The sequence below is a fragment of the Lepidochelys kempii genome, chromosome 6 (genome assembly GCF_965140265.1).
Source record: "Lepidochelys kempii isolate rLepKem1 chromosome 6, rLepKem1.hap2, whole genome shotgun sequence".
NCBI lineage: Eukaryota > Metazoa > Chordata > Testudines > Cheloniidae > Lepidochelys > Lepidochelys kempii.
Genome location: NC_133261.1, coordinates 38,385,775 through 38,409,857, shown reverse-complemented (window position 1 = coordinate 38,409,857; position 24,083 = coordinate 38,385,775). Strand labels below are relative to the sequence as shown.

At 38.3% G+C, this 24,083-nt stretch overlaps 1 protein-coding gene across 11 annotated transcripts in view; it reads right to left on the bottom strand.

Annotated features, from left to right (window-relative positions):
- Positions 1–24,083, bottom strand: part of MICAL2 (microtubule associated monooxygenase, calponin and LIM domain containing 2) — a 188,491-nt gene that overhangs the window by 85,764 nt on the left and 78,644 nt on the right. Inside the window, exons 14-23 of one of the 11 annotated variants that reach the window (XM_073347611.1) lie at positions 23,676–23,788; positions 17,122–17,187; positions 16,271–16,417; positions 15,340–15,444; positions 13,353–13,562; positions 13,028–13,129; positions 10,978–11,109; positions 4,030–4,137; positions 1,878–2,067; positions 58–146 (exon numbers count right to left, since the gene is read on the bottom strand). In XM_073347611.1, coding sequence (XP_073203712.1) covers positions 58–146; positions 1,878–2,067; positions 4,030–4,137; positions 10,978–11,109; positions 13,028–13,129; positions 13,353–13,562; positions 15,340–15,444; positions 16,271–16,417; positions 17,122–17,187; positions 23,676–23,788 — 1,262 coding nt within the window. Of the gene's footprint in view, positions 1–57; positions 147–1,877; positions 2,068–4,029; positions 4,138–10,977; positions 11,110–13,027; positions 13,130–13,352; positions 13,563–14,431; positions 14,507–15,339; positions 15,445–16,270; positions 16,418–17,121; positions 17,188–23,675; positions 23,789–24,083 lie in introns of those variants that run through there. The other 10 variants (XM_073347612.1, XM_073347613.1, XM_073347614.1 and 7 more) reach the window with 10 other exon arrangements.

The window sequence follows — 24,083 nt, the reverse complement described above, 5'->3', positions numbered from 1 at the left end:
CAAACACCACAAAACTGCCTCAACATTTATTGCGTTAGAAGTATAACAGATACGTACTTTCTCTTGCGTCTTTAATGTAGATCGTCTTTTCCTGTGCTTATTGCTGGTTTTACAGTGTGTAAAATGAGATTTGCAGTAAAATTTACCTGGAATAAAGAAATGACATATTTAGCCTGTAGGTCCAAGGACTGAAAACAAGCCAACGTATCTGTAAGATGATGGAAGCAGCAAGTCTAGTGGTTAGAGGACAGCAAGAGGAATTGGGCTTCTGTTCTATTCCCAGCTTTGCTACTGACACACTGAATGACGCTGAACAAATCACTTCCTGCGTACTGGTTCACACAGGTGGCATTACCCCATGTCACATATCTATCACACAGAGCTTTAAGGTTTAATTAACATCAGCAAAATGCTTTGGGATCCTAGAAGTACAACCCAATTTCAGATGCTAACCAGTTAACCTACTGAACCTGTTCCACTGTGTATAAAGAAACAGTCATTGAACAGAGAACTGGAACCTATGTCTACCCTCTTCCTTACTGAGTGCCCTAGCCCCTGGGCTATAGAGTCATCTCACTCTGACTCTGGCCCGGTGAATATTTAGAGTGGAGTAGCTTTAACAGGAGAGATTGGGGTATTTTGGGGCCTGGCTCTTTCAAAGGCTGGTAGTTAGGACACTTTCCTGAGAGATGAGAGACCCAAGTTCAAATCCCTTCTCCATATCAGGTAGAGAGGTATCGAACCTGGGTCTCCCACATTCTGGGTGAGTTCCCTACAGAAGACTTGAAAGTGGGATATTACTATCTGCCCTTCAGGTGTTGGCTTGTGTGGGGCTCAATCCAGTACGCAGCTTCTGAGAATGCCCACTGGATCAGGCCCTGCAAGTGAGATAGGCAGGTAACGCCTAATGTCAGTATCCCCTTGGGGTTTAGGTGTGAGCTAGGCACGTAGACTGAGTTGGCTGAGTCCACACACCAAAGCAGCAGGAACTCAGGTACCATGGGGACTTTAATGATAGAAATTTAGGTGCTCAGGAACTTTAGGTGCCTACAGGGTTAAGGCAGCAGCTGAGTAGGGGTTTTGAGGCTCAGTGGTGCATAAATGTTGGGCTTAGGTGCCTAACTGCCACTTTAGGTGCCTGAGTTCTTTTGTGACTCTAGTCTAAGTCTCTTTGTATACGGTGATGCACACAATAGGGTCTGATCTTTGGTGGCTGTACCAGTGCATTTTGGGAAGAAAAGGGGACAGTCTCGTATTTTAACATATCCCTTCTAGAAACAAGGGTCAGCCACAGAGGATCCCAACATCCTTATAGTTTGGAGAGTACTAGAATACATTGTACCAGCAGTTTGCTAAAGTCGCTGCTTCCAACTTCTGACTTCCAGCCTCTTTTTTTTTTTTTGGAGGGCGGGGGGTCCACATTTTTCTGTCTGTTTCAAATCTGCCATTAATTCGACCTCATTCTCACAGTGTATGTTGAATAAGAGAAACGTTTTTATAAACTGGGATGATCAGGAGGCTGGAGTGTTACTTTGGCAAGTGAAGGTCAATGCAAGAAACCACCACTTTTTGTCTTTACTTCAACCCACAATCAGAGAAGTGACACGTGTTTGATCTCTCAACCAAACATAGGCAAAACATATCTTCATTTAAACAGAAGTACTATGAGGTCAGTCATAATTAGGCTTCACTGAAAGGGCTGGGACTGCAGTTGCAGTGGGACTGCAGATTGTGAAAGATCAGCACGGGCAGAACTCATCAATGGATGATGCACATCTTCTGACTGAACTACCTGGCCTCTACTTTTTTCTGCTCTGTACAAGCTTAAAGATGCATATATTTTTTAAAAATTCTTAAATAAGTAGTTACTATATTACCTTGTTCTACATCAAAAGCATAGATTGCTAGGCGGAGCGTTGTAGAACATACATCACACTTAAAGCATTCCCTATGAAAGAAGTGGCCCTCTGCACTCAGCCGCTCCATGACATATACCCGTTTCTTGCAGAAGTAACAGATGTCACTGCCACCTATAGTCTGAGGAAATTCTTTTCGCAGAGATCCCTGCTAAAGACAAGTAAAAGATTAAAACGTAGGTAAAGTATTGTGTTGCTAATCAACTACAGTACATGCATATACTTCATCTAGTACATTGCTGCTTTATTAAATATCCCATCACATTTGCAGTTTTTACACACGTACTTAAGATGAGCAGCTGCTGTCAACTTTTCTGCGGTTTCCCTCTTTGTACTCATTTAATAGGATACTTTATGTTTATACAACACTCGAAAATTCTCACTTTACTAAGACTTTTGAGGGACAAAGTTTCAGCTGGCCCTGCACCCAGCCTTCACACAAGATTGTATGCGCACAGTTGCATGTGCGCACACATACACACACACACACACTTTTGTACTTGCACAGGTACAAGGTAATATTCACCCCCCGACACCCATTTGTTAAACTACAGCTTGCTGGTTCAAATGCTAACATTTGCATGAGTATAAGCATTAGAAATTAGGCAGATGTTTGCACCTGCAAAGCACAGACATATGTACTGGGGGCTTAGGAGCTGAAAGTGTACATGCTAAAAGTAAAAATCAACTCAACCCAAGAGACACTTCTGAGCCTCATGCTGTAAGTCCCACTGAAGAAAACTGCCACGGTTATAAATGCCAGAGTATGAAATGCTCTGCTAGTATTTGAAAATATATTTATTTATACCTAATTGTTTTGAGGTTGGATTTTTTTGTCCCTAGATTGCCTGTACAGGTTTTTACATTGCTTCTTCTCAAGGTATATTTAGAATATGTTAATTGTGGTTTTAAAATATGGTATTAACTACTAACATTTAAAAAAATATTTCAATGACATTCTTTATTTCCACAAGGTTTATTACTGATGGATCCTGGTGTCTGCAAGGCTCATCAAGAACCAAACAGACCAAATTTGATCATGCTTCAGTTTTCCCACGTATGACAAGGCTGCAAAACCAACCTCTGTTGTGTACCTTTATTCTACCTAGCTATGGGCCCATGCAGAACTGTCCCCTATGTGTTACATGAGAAGTAATAATCTGCATGGAGAGGAGGTAGCTGGGGCTTTGACAAGATACATATGGGCAACATGCAGACTATACCACATAACCTCCAGATCCCCACAGATACCATTGTTTTGTGGTACCCCACTTTTTGGTGTTATCCACAATCAGGGCACAATACACTTCTGTCTTACACTTCCCTTCCAGCTGAGCATTGTGTGTGTGCTCATAAGTGCAAGTGCCAGTCAACATTTGCTCCCTCCATCCCACTTGCCAAAACAGATTTCTTAACACAACATTTCCAAAATATACAAGTGAAAAAGCAAGTCACAAATACTATGTTAATGGAGTATTGACAGTGATGAACTATCACTAAGCTGAAACAACTGCATATTAGTACTTGCTCATAACTGAGCACCACCTCACTTTGCCTTTCAATGCCTGACGACTCTGAACAGTAGAAGTGCAAGTCGGAGAAGTAGAATAGGAAGTGGGGAAAGATGTAGCTGTGTCCAATGACTGGTTCTGAATTCAACACAATATTATCATAGTTTAGAACTGCTTTCTTCAAAAGGAAACATGAATTATTCAACATACATATGTGGAGTGTAACTGTACAAACATGCACGTTAATAAACTTTCTTCAGAAACCACCTCTGATTAACAACTGTCTTTACTTACTGGTTGCATTAGCAATTATATTTAATAGAAGCTCCCAAGATTTTAAGATACAGAGGCAAGTAATAAAACATAACCGAAGCCCTGGTTTCTGACATTTACAGAATATACCCATGCATGCATATCTTTTGCTAATAAGCACCTAGTTCTTGGAGAAGAGTTAAAAGACAGAAAGACAAAGACAGAAAAGAAATTCCAGAATGCTTAAGGACCAGAATTGTCCCAATTCTAGAATCTTAAATTGGGACAATAATCCTGGAAATTTTACTCTTAAAATGAAGTTATTTGATTCTTTGTGGGTTTAGCCTTACCAGTTCTGGGGAGGAAAACTGTGGCTTGGACCTGTGGTCATTCACATAGAGATTGACAAGGACTTCAGCCACAACACCTATTCCACGCGACACCTTCCCTACAGTCGTCTAACCAGCAAAGGGAGAAGATGAAGAACAGAAGAAAGAACTTTCATTATTTCTGAGAAAAGGATTGTATGAGAAAAGGACACAACTTATTTGAAAACACACACACAAATGCAAGCAGTGATAAAAACAGGCTAGAAATGAGAAAGAAGAAAGTCTAGCACAGTGTGGGTATTGCCATGCATTATCTACAAACAAAAGGAATGTGCTATATTTTAAGTAAAATATTTTTCTCCTTAATATGATGCTCATTTTCTAAAATGTAAATATTCCAAAGAGGATGAGAGGAATGGAAACTACAATTTCACAGTGAAGATTCACCAATCTCAGAGCTTCGTAAAACATTCCACAAAAGTTCAAAGGAAGCTTTGAAAGAAAACGTTCAGTTAAAATTGACAAACTATTCATTATTTTCCTACCTAACCACTCTTATCTTACGATTTTGATATTAGAAACAATTTGAGAGGCTTGGAACCAACTGCTTAATATAAATTTAACAACCCTCCCCCTCCCCCCCAAAAAAAACCCACAACCACCACCCTGAAGGTGATGCCAAAACAGAACACTGCAGCAAAAGCATAAAATCATATGAACAATATGAATTTATGGATTAACACGAGATAACAAAAACTAAGTGAGGAAATGTAGGTTAGAAAAACTAGTAATGGCAGATTATACCTTGTCTGCTCCTAACAGTTTTTAGTTATGACAAAATATTTCTAAGCATATTGCATCAGTTATGAATGGCCTATTTAATTAAAATAAAATGCACAGAACTAACACTCCCATATATTAGAAACACAAGGCAGGTCAGGTAACATCTCTTGTTGGACCAGCTACAGAAGTTGGTCCAATAAAAGATATTACCTCACCTACCTTCTCTCATATATCCTGGGACCCACATGGCTACAACAACATCGCAAAGAACTTGCATCTATTGGTATTTTATGAGGATACATTAAATAATGATTAGAAAGGAAACAGGCTGGCATCAATCTGCTTAATTCTACCATTTGCACCATGGTGGTTAGGTTATTCTTAATTACATTTGTAAAATGAGCAGGACTGCAAGAATCACCCAGTCCCACGCTTACATCAGACAGCCTTTGTTTGCCACTCTGTAGTTCTTCAGAACAATATTCTCAAGGCAAAAAAAAAAAAAAAAAATGCATAGCATCTGCCCTAAACTCATTATTATTATAGAATTTCCAGTCTCTGCTTAAACCAACAACATTCAGTTGAGCCTGAGCTGGGGCAGATATTGAGAGATAACCACAGAAGCAGCTATGGCTTAAGGAAGAAGCTACTCTGTTCTGGTAATAATGTATCAGCTGCTTGAGCTTTATTTCCTCTTGGTTCCTTACCCTGAAAACTTTTTGCCTAGTGAATTACAATTCCCCAGGGATCAGCCTATATGTATTTTCCTGTGCTCTCATATTTATTTATTTTTTAATTTAGACTGAGTCTCCATGAATGCACAATTTACAGTGGAGCACTTATGGAAAAATTCAGTACTTCACAGGAGGACAAAGGAACTGAAGAAATTAAGCATGAGGAAAACATATCATGAGGAAGACATACAACAAAGAGCATGACATTTGATTCAGAAAGTGCTTGACCCTGCAAAGTACAGAGCACTCTGGATCTGTTCCAGACAGCAATAAATGTGCTTAACTCAAACCATGTGAGCATTGACTTTGATGCAACTACTCGCGTGTTTAAACTTAGTGACTAGGGCTAATGAATCGTCAGAATAAAGGGTATGTAAAATCAGTCTGGTTGTGAAAAAAAGGCAATGGTCACAAACTGATAATTTAAAACACTGAAAGTCATGTATTGCATTATCTTAAACCGAAATAGCTAGTATTTCGCAATGAAAGCTATTTAAATACTCAAATGCTTTTAAATATCGACCCATAAGCATTTATCCCACTGACTGATGGTCCAGCCTCTCTGCAGCAGTAAGATAGAAGGGTGGGAGGAAGAGAATTACTACTGCTTTCTAGTCTCAGGGCATGTCTACTCATACAGTACGTCAGCTCTCCCATGGGCATTATAAAATTACCTCCGTGAACGGCAGAAGCCACGTCGGCGGCAGGCGCTCATGATTTCTTATGTCAGCATAAATTATATTGCACAAGGGGGTAGTTTATTCACCCCTGAGTGACATAAGTTATGCAGACATAAGCTGTAGTGTAGACATAACCTAAGCTTCTACAAGGCTGCAGTAACAGGATGGGAGCAGTGAGTCTCTTAACCTACTACTGAAGCTAGGACTTTTTCCACCCTAATTAGAGAAGGCATAGAATCCATTCCACAACCTGAAACTACTAGCATCAGGAACGAGCATTTCTGCTCCCTGTTAATCCCCCATGCAGCTCAGGTTTCAACAAAACAGCTCCCAAGGTTCTTGGTGAAAAGTAATCAGTCGTTCCCATCACATCCACTCTCTCAAATGGGAAAGCCCCAAAACGATATTTAAAAGAAACCAAAAAGGTGAACATCATCATCCATGGAATCCATGACAATTGTTACAAACACAACTTTCCCCCCAAAACTCTACATTTGTGCAATTTTTAAGCAGCAATTTACTTATTGCACTATGGCTTCCTGAATAAAGAGGTAAAGAGCTCATTGAGACATCAGCTGAAGCTGGAAGTTTCAGCTTCATCTTTTTAAACAGTCATGTAATAATTTAAACAAACAACAAAGCTACACATAACTAGGTGACTATTTGAAGGAGGGGCAAAATACTATTGAAGCTAACCTACATTCCTGGTTTGGTTTCTCTTCTCCACCCATTAAAACAATCAGTGCTGATATTAAAACAACCAAAACAAGAGCTACCAAAATTGCATACCTACACCTATTATTAAATGCATATTAAAAGCAAATGACAGGTTTCAGAGTAGCAGCCATCTTAGTCTGTATCTGCAAAAAGAAAAGGAGTACTTGTGGCACCTTAGAGACTAACAAATTTATTTGAGCATAAGCTTTTTATGCTCAAATAAATTTGTTCGTCTCTAAGGTGCCACAAGTACTCCTTTTTTAAAAGCAAATGTATTCATTATGAAAACAAATGCAAATTCAGTGTAAAACAAAAAGTGACTTCAATCCAGGTTGGTAGTGACCAAATGATCCTCTCCATAAGCATTCCCATCCTCAAATCATAGGGTAACATTTCCATCTGATGGCTGTTCAGTGGTCTATATAAAATTAACTTGATTGTCTAATATCCCATGAACACATGCCCACAACACAGAAACCACAAATACAAAGGACACTAAACATTAATCTTGTCCGAAGTCTCAGCAGGTAGAGTAAGAACTGAATGGGCTTGAAGACTGAACTAAATCTTATTCCAGAAAGATGGTCCCTTCAGTGTACTGGTACTATCCATGCTGTACATCTACTGCAGATGAATAAAAAAAGGTCAGTCTGCAAATACTTCAATATTGCACCCTCCATAAACAATGACTTCAGACAATTTTTTTTAAAAATAGCAAAATAGGAGAAAACATTACTCTCAAATTGTTAGGTTTCAGAGTAACAGCCGTGTTAGTCTGTATTCGCAAAAAGAAAAGGAGTACTTGTGGCACCTTAGAGACTAACCAATTTATTTGAGCATAAGCTTTCGTGAAGTGAGCTGTAGCTCACGAAAGCTTATGCTCAAATAAATTGGTTAGTCTCTAAGGTGCCACAAGTCCTCCTTTTCTTTTTTCTCAAATTGTTGATCCCAGACCTAGTTAAATGAATACAGAAGAAATTATGTAGCCAACAGTGTTGTAACTACATTTAAGGGTAACCAACTGAACTCTTCCTCAGAGCTACTGCATTGATAACAGGTTTTTAAAAAGCAGTTACTAGGCCATCCCATCCTTTGTCTCTTTTTCCTTCCAAATCTGACATCAATGACCAATAGTTCTTAGCAATTTTCCAACTCTGAGCAGATTCGGTGATGATGGTAATCATGGTAATCAAGTTTAAATGTATCATGACTACAAACTCAAAATACAATACAAAATGGGATTGGTTATGCACAGATAGCAAGGCAGCACAAACAGATTCAGTCTCCAAGTAGGTTAGCTGAACAGCACAGTTTAGACTATCAAATAAAGTCTGGCCCCTCAAGCCCCTCAAAAGGGCCAGATTCTGGCTTCAACTGGTCAGCAGTAAATTCCCTTGGTGTAGGAAAACTCCCTCTTGGTGTAAAAAGATGCCACAGCAAGCTACTGTGCCAGCTGTCTGTCCCCCTCCCCATCCAATACAGTGTGTGTGTCAACTGAGGGAGCATAGGTGTTTGGGGAGAGAGGAGCTGCCGGGCAGAGTCATGCTGTGTTATACCTATCTTCCCTGATGTAGTGTTCATTTAGGGCTCTAGGCCAGTGTCATAACTTAGAGCAGCTCCTTTGCTGCTTTAAACCTCATTGGGTTTGAAGTCAGCACAGGCAGCCCCTCAGAAATAGGGAGCTGTAATCAGTTCCACAATGTCCCCCCTCCACTTTCCTTTGCTGAGCAGATCTCAGCTACAGGAGCGAATCTGGCCCCACATCTGTATACCAGAAAGATGATCTGCCAGCTTTCTCACAGCTTAAATTAGTTACACTGCTATGCTGCACCTTGCTTGCCTGCTACTGATCATTTACTCTGAACCTACAAACACTTAAGCATAACTTGGCTCATGCACGTAATCCCCTTGTGACTACCGATAAAGTCCCAAACATGCTTAAATTGTTGAATAATCATGGCCATAGTTATTGCTCTACATGACATACTCCTGCACATGATTTAAATATGTCTACACAGGGCTGGCCCTACATCAAATGGTGCCCCAAGCGAGCAATGTCTTTGGTGCCCCCCCATCCATTTGTTAAACTTTTGAATACCTTATCTTGTATTGCATTTATAGCCCATTTCATGACTTTGCTTCACAATTTGAATGCATGACTTATCCCTGTCAAACATTCTATTTTCCCTTTTGTTGCTTACAACAAAAACAGCACCCTAAACCTGGCACCTCAGGTCACCTGCCCTAAATCCAGCCCTGCGTCTACAGTAGTGGTGGTGGGTACCTAGGTTTCCTAAAAAGGGTTCCTTATGTTGTTCACACGGCAACATGCAAAGTGGCACTAAGCAAATATCTAAAAAAGCAAATAAAAATTCAGAAGAACAATTATGTTGAATCATATGATTGGAATTACCAGCTGAAAATAAGGGTTGGGTGTTTCCTACTCAGATAAATTTACTACTTAGATATTGTTTATGCCAGGGCAGTCAGTCAAAAAAAATTTAAAGAATAAACAAGTGCTTGTTAATGGTACATTGCCAAAGCTCTACAGCAGGTTTATCTGATTGGTTAACTGCTTCAATATTAATTCATAAGCTAAGTAGTTTTGGGGAGAAGCCTGGGTTCCATAATTTTGAATAATATTATTTATATTGCCACAGTAATCAGAAATCAGATGTGCTAGTAGTTTTAAAATACAAAGGAAAACACGAAAACTGCCCCAAAGAGCATACAGTCTTTATCCCTCTTTGTTCGAGTTCCTTTGTCTCCTTTCCTTTAAGCTATAGCCACTGTCTTTCAATACAATGCTAAATTCACCAAAATACTTATTTTAACATTAAAATAGCAGTTAGAGCACCTTTAATTAAAACAACTGCTCATTGGGAGGTGTTTAATAGAGAACCAAAAAAAAAAAAACCCCCAAAAACCCAACCAACCAGTAAAATTATTGCTCATGAAAGTTTAAGCACCTGGCCTCTGATCTGAAGTACCACCTTCTAGGATTGCAAGCACAGGTCAGACCTTTCAGTCATTGCCCATTCTGCTGAGGCTGCAAGCCAAAGTTCTAACCAGTGTCCATTGTAAGATGGGTACAAATCCACCAGGAATTTGACTGAAACAACTAATTTATACTCTTGAATATCTTTACATTCAGCTATTAATTATCTGGGCTGGATTTTGACCATGCTTATGGTAATTTATGACATGGGTGTTTTTTTAAAAGAATGATTGTTTTCATAGTGAGCAGAGACTTAAGTTGAGGAAGGATGGGTTGAAAGGTTTGAGCAGACAATCTCTTACCCTCCAAAACACATGGCAAACCATTTTAGGTTTTGATAAACAATCCTTCCCCAACTCCCGCTTCTTAAACGTGGTGGCAGAACCTACTGGTTCCAGACACCTCAGTGTTTGTTCCCACAACTGCTCTAACTTTATGGCTTCCCCACTTATTCTTACTCCAAACCTGTTCAATATGCTTACTTGTTCCAAGGCTTGAAAGACAACCTGTGCTGCTGTTGCCATAACCACTGGAGGAAAGAAAGGACACGTCGGTCCTTCCCAAAGATCTGGCCTACAAAGGAGATGGCTGAAAATACCCCAATTAAAATAAATTTCTACATGTAGGGGAGAAGGAAGCTGAACCTTTTTAAGCTTATCCAAATCAAAGCTTTTGTTGCTTCATCATTAATGGGAACTCTACATTTGTTGCTTTTATGGAGCAAATGCGTGCTCAAGCATTTAACTCTCAAAAGAGAGTTTGTGGTATTAAAAGGAAAAAAAACATTTAAAATTAGCTACTGCTAAGCTTAAAATTCTCAAAAATGTATGGTCTACTTCTTAGCTTTTAATCTGAATTACTTTTTGTTATGATATTTTACTTTTATAAACATGCAGAAGTAAACAAAAAAAAGCGAGCGGTTTAAACCTCTGAGTCCAATGTGAAACATAGTACGCACAGATTCTCCATGCAAAGCCAAGACCTTCAATCTGAGCCAATTCTTCTGCAGTTTTTAGAGCAAGAATGGATTTTACATGAAAATCTGTTAATTGAATACCTTGCTAGACTGAACAGCAGGGGAAGCTGAGTGAATAGATGATGAAGATGAAGAAGCAGCCGAATCATGAGTTGGAAGGCAAGAGGGAGTTGGGGGCTGATAATAGGATAGGCCTTTAATAGGTAGTTTATTCTGTATAGAGCAGAAATAGAGGAAACATCATCAGAGAGGATAGTCACATTAACAAATGTTAAGATGACGGAATTGCACAACCATGCACAAGAAAAGGTTAGAAACGTAGTAAGGGTACAGTTATTTCAAAACTGAAACTATGCTACTCTGGTCAAATAAACATGACTTGGCTCTTTGTTAAGATACACATTATTAAAAAAAAAAAAAGAGTACAGTGAAGAGTGACAGAACACAACAATACGCAGCCTCCAGAGAACAGTATCTGCTGCAACTCTTACAAGGGAATGAACCAGTCTAGTAGATTAACCTCTTCAGAGGGTGTGTTTTGCAATTACTTAGGTTTCTCATTACTATGGAGTGTTTTACAGAATTCAGTCCACTATTTTAATATATTAGGAAATAGTGTCATTTCAGAAAATAGATGTATGATCTTATGCATGTACAAAACTTTGTAGTACACATTTTCACTTAACACATAAGCAATAAAGCTTATTATGATTAATGGAATATGCACTCATAATTTGGTGTGTACCACATGGAAAATACATTTAAGTGGGAAATATGAATGGATGGGATAACGAGATAATTATTAATTTTCACCGTATGAATTTAACATTTAATAACATCTATAAGTGCTGAACAATTGAAGTCAGTACAAGTGATTGGTTACAATTTGAAAGTAATTCAACAACTATTAAATAAATAGAAATTACTTTTCTATCGGGTCACAATTGGCTGAAAAGTCACAAGAGGAGGTAGTAAATTTGATCTCAGAGGTAAATGCAAAAGTTTGGAACAACATTAGCCAAACAGAATATATCCTCAAATAAGTGTATTCCAACTTGCTACAGTTAAGTGAAATCTGCTGAGCCAATTAGATAGCATCTCTCTGCTTCTTGGTGGATTAGAGGTGCAGTCAATTTTTTCTGAATCACTAACTTCCATCTCCTCTGTACCACTTAATTCCATGTATCTATATCAGAAATATTGGAAACTTTCTCCAATATGTTCATGAATTCCAATGTAACACTTTTTCCTTTTAAATTCATGAACATATTGGAGAAAGTTTCCAATATTTCCGATAGAGATTTATGGAATTACACATATACTGACTTCTTATTTTGGAGAATATCTATATTGCTCCTCAAGAGAAAATATTGCCTGTTTCATATCAGTCAACAAAAGCCTAACAAGAATTTCTCCCTCTCCCAATTCCCTAGTTGTACTCTATTAGGCCACTAAGTCAGCTCCTTTTCTGTTCAGCGCAGTGAAGGGTCATTAGTAGTTTCCAAATAAAATTCATTCACCGCAGTGGTTCAGAGAAAGGGTAAGAGAGATTCAGTAGAATCTGGGATACTGGTCTGCAACAGGATAACATACCCCAGGCCTATCTGTACATCTGACAGTGAGGAGTCACGGAAATCGTCACTGCAAAACCTCCACTTCAACCAATATCCTGACTGCACCTGGCCATTCAATCAGAAACCATACCCATGAGAAGCAACAGAAGAAGTGGAATAGTTTTTAAGATAAAACAAACCTATACAGTGAACACACTGATCAGCTGATTCAATATTCAACTTGTCAAGTCATTTCTATTTCTAAAGCTACCAGCATTTGAATTCTCAAGCCACTATTATAATGAGCTGTTTTCTAGTATGTTCCAGGCATGCTTAAATATTCTCAGACTTTAAATATCTGGTTATTCCATGTTTTCACTAAAAATAAGGTAATTATGTTATGTATATTAATAACACAAGTCATTCTGCATAATGTACTGGAATCTGAACTCCTGACTGTTTTAGGTTCACCCAAGATGAAAAGAAGAAGTGAAAATACAAAGTTGCTGCAAATGTCTAACTTACATCTGGTCTCTTCTAGACTATTGTTTTTGCATCTGCAAAACCTAAATATTCACCTTTGGTAAGTCCATGTATCCAAACATTGAGGCAAGATGAGCTGCTTTCTCTTTAATGTTCTTTTTATGAAATTCCCTATTTGCTACGGACTGAGCTTTCTTCTGTAGTAAAAGCCAAGGAAGGGAAACAGAACAGAGAGACAGATTTTAGTTAGCAGTCATACAAGAAAAGGCAGAAATTCAATATGTACAGGGAAAAGGCAATTTATGTCTTAACTATGTAACAGAAGTATGTAAAGTAGAGCATATACAGTGTGCATAGAAGAATTAACCAGAATAAATACAGTTAAGAGAGACAGAAGTTAAAAATGAAATAGCTTGTCACCTGATTAATTTTTTCCTCCACATGCTGAAGGCGTTTAAGCACTCCAGAAATCACAAATGCAGCAGGACAGGTAGATGCAAGAGTTTCTGAAAGCCTGGACTGCATGTCTGTTTTTTCTATAATTCTCGATCCCCTGGCCACACGATCAGAACTATGCAAAGATTGCTTTGGCTCTCTGACCACATGTTCAGTTCTAGCTACTGCCTGAAACTGGGAAATACTTCAAATTAAAAAAGTTGTTCTCGGACTAACATGCAACTCATGCATGTTCTAAGATAGCATACACAACAGTGTATCATAGCCATGCACTTATGTAAGCATTTCATATAATGCAGTATTCTTCCATGTTTTAAAACACTGCACTACTATAAAACTCATGCATTTCCATGCACTGGAGTATATTTGGACCATACAACACATGCAGGTCTTCACATCCTGTAGTCTAGCTATCACTCAGTCTCCATGTGTAACTCTAAATAGTGCGATTAGAGGGGGAATTCAACACATTCTCCTGTGATGTCCTACTGTGTTGTGCATTATTACCACAGAAAACATGCATGAAACTGTGAACTACTGAAGTGTAAAAATATCTCTGAGGAATACAACTTACTTCACATAATTCGAGATCTACTCTATTCTGAGCCTAAGCATAATAAATTTCAGGTCCAAAGGTTTGGGGGTTTTGATGAAGTAAGAGGTGGCTCCAAAAATCAGACTACAAATGGAAATGGTCTTTGAACCATAACTATGGTTTCATATTGTAATTAAAAATGATCCTCCCATAGGTATTTTCATGAAATCAGGCCTTCTATTTTATAATGGTTGACCAATTACACGAAATTAGCAAAAAAACCAAAACAAAACAAAAAAAATAAACCAAACTATATTTCACAAAAACACAAACACCTGTCAGCCTGCAAATTGTTAATAATGGTACACTATATACAAGGATCTCTTTCTTTAAACAATGATTCTCAACCCTTTCATGCAAACCAATTCACTTTCATTGTCTGAATTCTTGGCTGATCTACCCTTGCACCCATTAGATAGAGGGAAGGAGTATGGAACAAGAAGCTCACATTCTACAGCAGGCCATTCTGATTTTTCTGGCATGCCAAGAATGGTCTTCCGCAAAATGGAAACAAGGCAGCAACCTGAACCGCATAAGAAAATATTCAGCCTTTTTAAAATTAAGTATCAGCACAGTTTGATATGAGATTTTTATTTATTTATTTTTAAAGAAGCGTAATTTATTCAGTGTTTCATTCTGTGCTATAATGAGGTTCCTAGCATAGATGTTTACCACAAAATATCTGGGGCTCCACCCAAAAGGACTGGAAAGTTGGATAAGCATCTAAGAGCTAAACAGTTATCTAAACTGAATCCCATCCCTAAACTGAATCCCATCCCTTTGTTGAGCACCGAGTCATGGCTCATACGGACTTGTTTCATAGGGTCAAACGGAGCAAAATTCCCTTTGCCTTAGCATTCTATCAGACTACACAGATTATTGTACATGCATATATCAACACATTGAATATATTGCAGTATTTTTCTAGCATACAAAATTTATATATACACAACAACATATATACACAACTTCTCCACTGATGTCAATGGGAGTTTGCTGGATTTAACACACAGAACTTGACCCATACACATTTACGGTGCTTTGCATGCAAACGCTCATTCTTCAATCAGCTTTCTGATCTTGTCTGAAGAGTGTAATGTAACTTTAACATTATGAGGTGCCTCTTATCATTCACCTATTTTTTCTGTATTATTTTGGGTATTTGCACACTAAATTCAAGAACCCTGCTTTAAGATGTCCTGGCATGCAACAGCTAAACACACCTGACACTTACGTGCTCAAATTCAGACATTAATTATGAGTGTTCTGGAGTCATTTGAAGACATTGAATGCTGCGGTACTAAGTGAAAATAGTATGTTAATTATTTATAGAACTGTCTCCTTATGAATTCCTACCTGACTCTTTGGTGGAGGTGAAGGACTTGGCTCCTTAGGCTTAGTAAAGCGAGGATTAGCAGGAAGATCAGAGGAAGATAGCAGGGCTGGTTTATCTACTAGCTCCTTGTATAACATTTTGAGTCAAAACAAAACATAAGAGTGGAAAATCTTAGGAGAAGGTAAATAGAACAAGATATTTCGAGACAGACAGAAAAAGAAGGAAAAACTGCTTAAGGGATCCCTAAAAGGACTTTATCCAGATGTTCTACACAGCCCTTTTGGAGTCTACCCAAATTAATGGTCTGCTCTCCCACTACAGCTTTACTTGGAAGTGCGCATGTGGAATACTAAATATTTTAAACAGAGACTATGGTTAACTTTAAACATGAGCAGTCCTACTGAAGCCACTCGTGATAAACTGCAAAACATGCACAGTATATTCTGTTCATTTAATGACAATGCATGCATCAAAAGATTAGACCCACTGTCTTGTATTTTCTATGTATTCTTTCCTAGACAAGAATTACAGTAAAAAGAAAATATTCCACTGGATCTTTTTGTTTTCAAAGTGACTCCATCCTTTACTAATATTCACAAAACATGAAAACTGAAGAGCTTTTACAAAACCTTAGCCAGCAGACTGATGACAACTTATTGTTACAAAGCTCCACTATAAAGCCATAACTTCAGAGATACGTTTACAGTATCTTTCAAACCAACACAGTTACATTATGTATTACTATGCAATGGACACCTACATAGTCAATTAGTTTCTCCCTAAATGCAATGAAAAGGATATTTTCTATACAAATTTTAGAAGACAAACCCTAAAAAAAAAAAAAGCTTCTTCAAACTCACTACAGATGCAATTTTTATCTGAGAACTACCGTTTTGTTCATGAGGAGAGATCACTTGAATTTCAAAGGTGAATTTTACATTTGTCACTCACCTGTCTCCGGAGAGATGTGTTTGGGGCATTTTCTTCAAACTTTGCCAACAGCTGCGTTGCCATTGACTTGACTTTATTTTGATTCATTCCTTCTCTGTTGCCCTGATCTTTCCTAGAAATTGTCGCCCGACTAGAAAAACTTGAAGCCTGTAAAAAACAAAAACAAAAAAACAAAACAAACAAACAAAAAAAAACCACCGGAGAATTTTTCTTCAAGTCTGAAATTGAGACTTACACAATGATATTACACCAGACACACTCAGCCTGAGAAGAATGAGGTCATTTTGTGATACATCTGCTTATTTCAAAAAGTAACTCAGTTTTACAGGACAGTAAAAAAAAAAAAAAATCACTTATATAAACAAATAGATTGTTCTCTTTGGTGATCCATCCCTCAAGTGAGAAAAAGAGAACAGGATTTACAGAGACTGAACTGACACTGCTGATCATAGAGCAAAAAGCCATAACAAAACAAACAATCAGGAAGGGAATGGGAATCTTGCCAGAAGGAAATGCTGTTAGGAAGTTATAAAACGAAAGTTAAATAACTGAGCTGGGACAAGAAAAGTAGCTATATTTCCTAAACCAGAACAGGAATTTTAAAAATGAAGGTCTCTCACTTTTCCTTTATAAATAACTTGAAAAAAATAATTTAGCTTCATTACTGTGTACAAGATAAATAAAAGACTGTAAGCTCCTCGGGACTGGGGGAAGAGGAGGGTGTATGTCTTAATCAGCACAGAGCACAAAAGTTCAGATTTTGGGCCCCTGTTAAGTCTGCTTCCTGCTACTTCATTAATTCTCTTCATGAAGAAGATGGGGTTAACATAGCAACAAGACTTAACACCCACCTCTTCAAAGCCACCAAGGCCCTTTCGACGCCTTTTGTTCATATCATTTTCTTCTCTCCTTTCAACCTGCAACAATAAAGCCAAACCAGGTATGACGACCACAACTATATTTACGCAGAATTTATCAATCAGTATGTTAAAAATATTAAACTTAGCAACAGGAAAGTGGGGCCCGGGGTAGTTTGCAGAGTGGGACTGGGCTCAGGACTTTTGGATACTTACCCCACCTCTACCACTGATTACAGCCCTGACTCAGCAAAGGAGTTAAGCACATGCCTAACTAAGCACACAAATAGTCTCATTGACTTCAGTGGGAATACTGACATGCTTAAAACGAGGTATGTGCGCAAGTACCTTGCTGAACTGAGACTTATTACTGGACTTCAATGGGACTAATGGATATGATTAAATTCTTGGGCCCTTAACCTCCTGGTCTCAGTTTCCCTGTATGAAATCTCAAAGGAGTGCTTCAGGAATTAAGGATTTAGGGGATGATTTTTAAACGTATTTAGTGCTCATAAAGCACTTTTGACATTCTTGGATGAAAGGTATTAAATACAAATTATGTTATAATTAAACTGTAATGGATTTCAGGTAAAGTTAAAAAACAAATACACATACGCACATCCCCTCCTCTCTCCTCTCCTCCCCTCCCCCCTCTGACCACCCACCCTATCAGGTAGATTCTCAAGAGCAAACAGCTTTCCTCCCCCTCAGAGAAACGGTCTGCTTTATTCACAAGTTCTATCAAACTAATTATGGTCTTGATTCAGTAAGGTATTTAAGCACATCCATAACTTGAAATCAATTGGGACTTCTCACATTCTTAAAGTTATGCATGTGTTTAAGAAATTTACTGAATCAGAGCCTACTTGAATAGACAGACAAGCGATATTACCCTGTCAAATGACTTAGTGATTTAAATTAACATCGGCTCTCAGTAAAATTCAGTCCTGGAACTCTGGTTCAACTTACACAAACAGGTAAATTGTAGGAAAAGGCAATTATAACATCGACAATCTTTCTGCCTGGTAAACATGTCAGCCTATCAGAGTAGCAGCCGTGTTAGTCTGTATCCGCAAAAAGAACAGGAGTACTTGTGGCACCTTAGAGACTAACAAATGTATTTGAGCATAAGCTTTCATGGGCTAAAACCCACTTCATCGGATGCATGCAGTGGAAAATACATATTTCCACTACATAAAATACAAGTAGGAAGATTATATATATATACACATACATACATACATACATACACACACACACACAGAACATGAAACAATGGGTGTTATCAATCATACTAGAACAAGAGTGATCAGTTACGGTGAGCAGGAGAGGGGGAAAATATATATATAAATATAAATAAATAACCTTTTGTAGCGATAATCACAATGGGCCATTTCCAGCAAATTTCCAACAAAGAAAGTAACAGAACACCATAAGTCGTCACCTTCAGCCCCCAACTAAAACCTCTCCAGAGCATCATCACGGATCTACAACCTATCCTGAAGGACGACCCATCACCCTCTCAGATCTTGGGAGACAGGCCAGTCCTTGCTTACAGCCCCCCAACCTGAAGCAAATACTCACCAGCAACCATACGCCACACAACAAAACCACTAACCCAGGAACCTATCCTTGCAACAAAGCCCGTTGCCAACTGTGTCCACATATCTATTCAGGGGACACCATCATAGGGCCTAATCACATCAGCCACACTATCAGAGGCTCGTTCACCTGCACATCTACCAATGTGATATATGCCATCATGTGCCAGCAATGCCCCTCTGCCATGTACATTGACCAAACTAGACAGTTTCTACATAAAAGAATAAATGGACACAAATCAGACGTCAAGAATTAGAACATTCAAAAACCAGTCAGAGAACACTTCAATCTCTTTAGTCACTCGATTACAGACCTAAAAGTTGCAATATTACAACAAAAAAACTTCAAAAACAGACTCCAGCGAGAGGCTGCTGAATTGGAATTAATTTGCAAACTGGACACCATTAAATTAGGCTTGAATAAAGACTGGGAGTGGATGTGTCATTACACAAAGTAAAACTATTTCCCCATGTTTATTTTTCCCCCCTACTGTTCCTCACACGTTCTTGTCAAGTGCTGGAAATGGCCCATCGTGATTATCACTACAAAATGTTTTTGTTTTTTTTCCCTCTCCTGCTGTTAATAGCTCACCTTAACTGATCACTCTCGTTATAGTGTGTATAACAACACCCATTGTTTCGTGTGTGTGTGTGTTTGTATCTATCTTCCTACTGTATTTTCCACTGCAGGCATCCAATGAAGTGGGTTTTAGCCCACGAAAGCTTATGCTCAAATACATTTGTTAGTCTCTAAGGTGCTACAAGTACTCCTCTTCGTTATGTCAGCCTATGTTGTTTCTGTGTAACAGTCAATAAAAAACACAGTTCAGTCATTTGTATGAGATGCAAATGAATAACCTTCCATATCTGTAATAAAAAGAAAGGGGGAATGGGAGAGGAGGGGGAGAGGGGGAAAAATCAGTGAATACCAACTTCCTTTTAATATTTTCCACAGCTTAACATATATCATTTAGAGTGAATTGAAGTTAAGTTATCTCAACCTTAACTTCTGGGAAAATACCAAAAGAAATAGATGATGGTATTCTGAATACTGTGTCTTTCAAGCATAAAACTACATTAACTCAGTAATCTAGTTTCCCTTCCTATGTAAGCATCAGTCTGCCCAGCGCAATCGCACTATGTGTTCTGCAGAGTAGTTTGTACATAAAAGCAGAGACCACACATGAGAATGAAGGGCACAATATCACATTAACTTTCAAAATTTTATACAATGGGGTGTGATTACATTTTTTAAAGACTTAGACTACAAAGCAATTAATTGAGCAGCGACTCCATGCCTGCAGACTGTGCTCATCATCATGTAAACACCTAAAACTCATTCTATAGTCTGGAGAAGCGCAGGAAACCTCAGTTCCTCTGGAGCACTGCAGACACTTTAATAGGAAAATGAAAAACATTATCCAGCCCAGCACATATTGGCAAACAAACTGCAGCCACATTAACCTCAGCCTGCAATTTCCTAATCTCTCTCACACTAGGCAGGGTTAGAGGTCTCCCACCCAACTAATGATCAGCTCTAAGGAAAAGCCAGACAGTGAAGGAAGCAGTGCTGGCAATTCAGTAGGTGGCATTCTCCCCGTGCAGTCAGTGCTGAATCAATGCCAAATAATATGGTAAGGGCACACCATCATATTTGAAGTGTCATCTCTCTGACAAGACAACACTAAACACCTGACTATTTGTACTTGTTAATGGGCCCTATATCAATTTTTGCAGGAGAACAGATTTAAAGCTAAGTTTGTGGCCAAATTCTAACTTGGGAAGCTACTTTCTGCCTTGCTACATTTCCACTGCCTCTTCAGATAGCTATAGTTTGCATAATTTCCTGTCCCAAACTGAGAATATGCCCACGCAGCAGCTGGGAGGTGTAATTCCCAGCTCTGGTAGATGTAAACATGCTAGCTCTCCTGGAGCTAGTGCGCTAAAATTAGCAGCATAGCTGCAGCTACCCTGGTACACACTCAGGTGGCTAGCCCAAGATGCTGCTTTTTAGGTGCTCTTGAGGACAACATGTAGGTCTACCCCAGCTGAAGATTCACCTTCCAGTTGCTGTGTAAATGCACACTACAAGGTAACATTTTTGGAACATGGAAGCTACACATCTCGGAGGAGGCTGTGAAGGTCTATGGAGCTTCCTGCAAAAGAAGTGACCTCAACATTCTTGCTCCCTGAGTCATTTATAGATGGACAACATTGCAAACAGACTACATTGGATCTGGGGGTGGAGATGAAAGGTGACTGAAGGGAAAGCATTACTTCTCCTTTCCACGGAGCATGTGCCAACAGGAGGCCACAAAGCAAATTCCCTCTCATTGTTTATCTCATCTGTAAACTTTTGGGGGGAAGGGAAACAGTTATTGTTTTATCAAATGCTGTGTACATGTGCAGCTGTACTCCAAGATTTAATGTAAAGAACTCCCAAAAGCTGCTGCTCTCATTGGACAATGCAGAGTGCTGAACTATTGAATTAATTCCTATCTCTGCTGCTTGCAGAGGTCAAGAAGTATCTCTTTTGTCTACCAGCTAATGAGAGAGGACTAAACACTTTAGTAGTGGGGAAAGATTTCTACTACTGAAAGTCTGTTTATTTTTGTGGGTAACTAAGGAAAAAACAACATGGCAATAAGAAGAGCTCCTCTCCAAAGGAAACCATCTGTTTTAAGAGAGCACAATGTTTATTTTTGCCTATTTGGCTTGCCTCTAGTTTGGCTGGTTGGTAAGTGTGTCACTGTGGTTTTGTTTGTGGGTGTTTGGTGGGTAAAAACTGTTACCTAATAAGGATATATGAGATAACTGGTGAGTGGCTCACTGGTCACACGCTTTAAAAATGTGTTTATAAGCAACATGTAAAACTCAAGTAAACCTAGGAAATATCTGTAGGCTCTGAAGCACTTTCTGGGGTAGAAAAAAAATCTTGTTTTAGGTAGCTGGTTTACACCAGAATTGAAAAGACAAGGTGGAAGCAGATTTATAACCAATAAGGAAAACTATGAATATTTTACACACACACAGAGGGGCAGTACTGTTAAGCTCTTTGGACTAGGAAGGAAGGAGTGGGAGAGCTGCCTTCTGTTACTTTTGCAAGTTAACATGTGAGGCAATGAAAAACAAAGTAAAAACAATCTGAAGTGCTTGCATTGGCATATACTTTTTCTTTTACTATGCAACAGATTAAAGTTACAATAGAATAGCAAGTTAGGTCTGTTACAAACATGGCTTCTTTGCAACAGTTGGAATTATTGAAGAAAAAAAGGTTACAGAATGGTGCAGGAAACACAAAACCTCACACAAGTTTGCATTGGATTGTATTTTCAGGAAACACCCATGGAGGTTAACGAACTATGCTGTTATCACAGCTTTACAGAGCAGCAGCCACATTCTGGTGTGGGTTAGTTAGCACTTTATAGCAATTAGATCTGAACAATCACAGAGGGATATTGTTGACTTTGAGCCAGACTGTGCAGGCTCAGTTTTAAAAAGTGAGGGTGGGATTGGGGGTGAAAGACAAACACCCTCTCCAAGTTCCTGTCAACTTTTCATTTAGTGATAGGATTGCATCTGGGATGGGGAGAAGGATAAACATGTAGGATATCAAAGTTATTTAACAAGAAAATATTGCAACTGAATGTATCTCCAAAGTCATTGTCTTGGAAGAGCTTCTATTCACTTAAGGAAAAATAAAAACACTCTCACCAAACCCAATCCTGCATCAGGCTCTGCTTGCACAGATCCCTGTACCCTGCACACTTTCACTGACTTCAACAGGCACATGGTGCTTTATGAAGCACAGGGAATTGTGTGCTTACTAGCAATTCTGCATTACTCAGTGGAATTTACGATAAAGTAGGAGAGAGAAAAAATAAGGGGACACATATGAATGGATTATTGCCTAGGGGCCAGATCCTCCAAACACTTACAACAGTAAACGTTACGCTTGGTAGTGAGCTTTCCCATTGACTTCAAGGTCGTACGCATTATATTTTTGTAAGTTTGGAGGATTGGCCTCAAAAATGTTTTGGAGAATGGAACATGAAAATGTGATATCAGTAGTAGTATCCTCAACTATGGCTTTTCCAGGTCATTAATTTCATTGCTATAAATAAAAGATATTTAATACATGAAAAATACTCCCAGAATCACAACTATTATTTGAGTGTTCATGTAGTAGGGCAATACAGATTTCACTCTTTTATATGAAGTACTGTAAGACCTCAGTACAACTTTGAGAAAAGGCATGGTTAACAGATGCAGGGGAAAATACAAGATTTTCTCCAGTCTTTTTGCAAGTCTATAAAACTTTATAAAATATTTTTCATTATATGTTAACAGTGGAAAAACTGGCCAGAAATATCAAAAAGTTCTTTAAATGATTTGCAAATGGCTATCTTTTTATGTTGCTCACAGATGAACAATCTGGAACTGAATAAATCTAAAGTAGAAAATGTTTTAAGATAGGACACTGGCAAGTTGAAAAATCTTATATCTTTCTTAAAAAAAAGATTATTTATTTACCTATGTCAAATAAAACCACAATAGTCTGGACAGTTAAAGTAAACTAGTTAGATACTTTTTGCTTAGATTGTCTACTCTTTCATTGCTTGCACATTCAAAACTCCCTTTGAACATTAACAGGAGTTTTGGATTTGCAAGGACTGCATTATAAGAACTACAGTAGTTAGTTTCTAGATAATTTCATTGATGACTAGCATAATGCTGCAATGTTAGAGTTACAAACATCATAACAAATATTTTTGTTTAAGACAACACATCCCTGTCTGCATTGGAATTATTTTCATATAATCATGAATATATTCTACTGGTTTACATTATGTAGAAGTATGATATTACAAAACCTAAATTTGGGCCTGATAGTATATCTTTAGCCTGCTAATATCAGGTGAAGTAGTAGAGGGCAAAGAACCTTACTTTTGGTACTCGCTTCCTTGGGAACGTTAAATTGATGTAGTTATTAAAGATGAAGTTTGATGATTTTGCTGAGCAAAGGTCATTATTTTCTCCATTTTGCTTATCCACAGCATCTGTTAAAATGAAGATATTGTACTCAAGATGTTGTATTCACATGAAAATCACTTTTCAAAGCATTTTCTCTGTAGAAACAATATTTTTGCAATCTACTAGTAGTAGCATTTCTACATGAGTGTGTTGGAGCCCACTCTCCCTGCAGAACAAATGAAGAAATAAATAAAATCCAGGTATGTTTTTTAAAAATTGGAATAGAATCCCATATGAATAAATATGGTGAGGACAACATCCTTACCAAGTTACTATAATGTTTGACATTATTATCTTAATGATAGTGGCAGTTACTCAGCG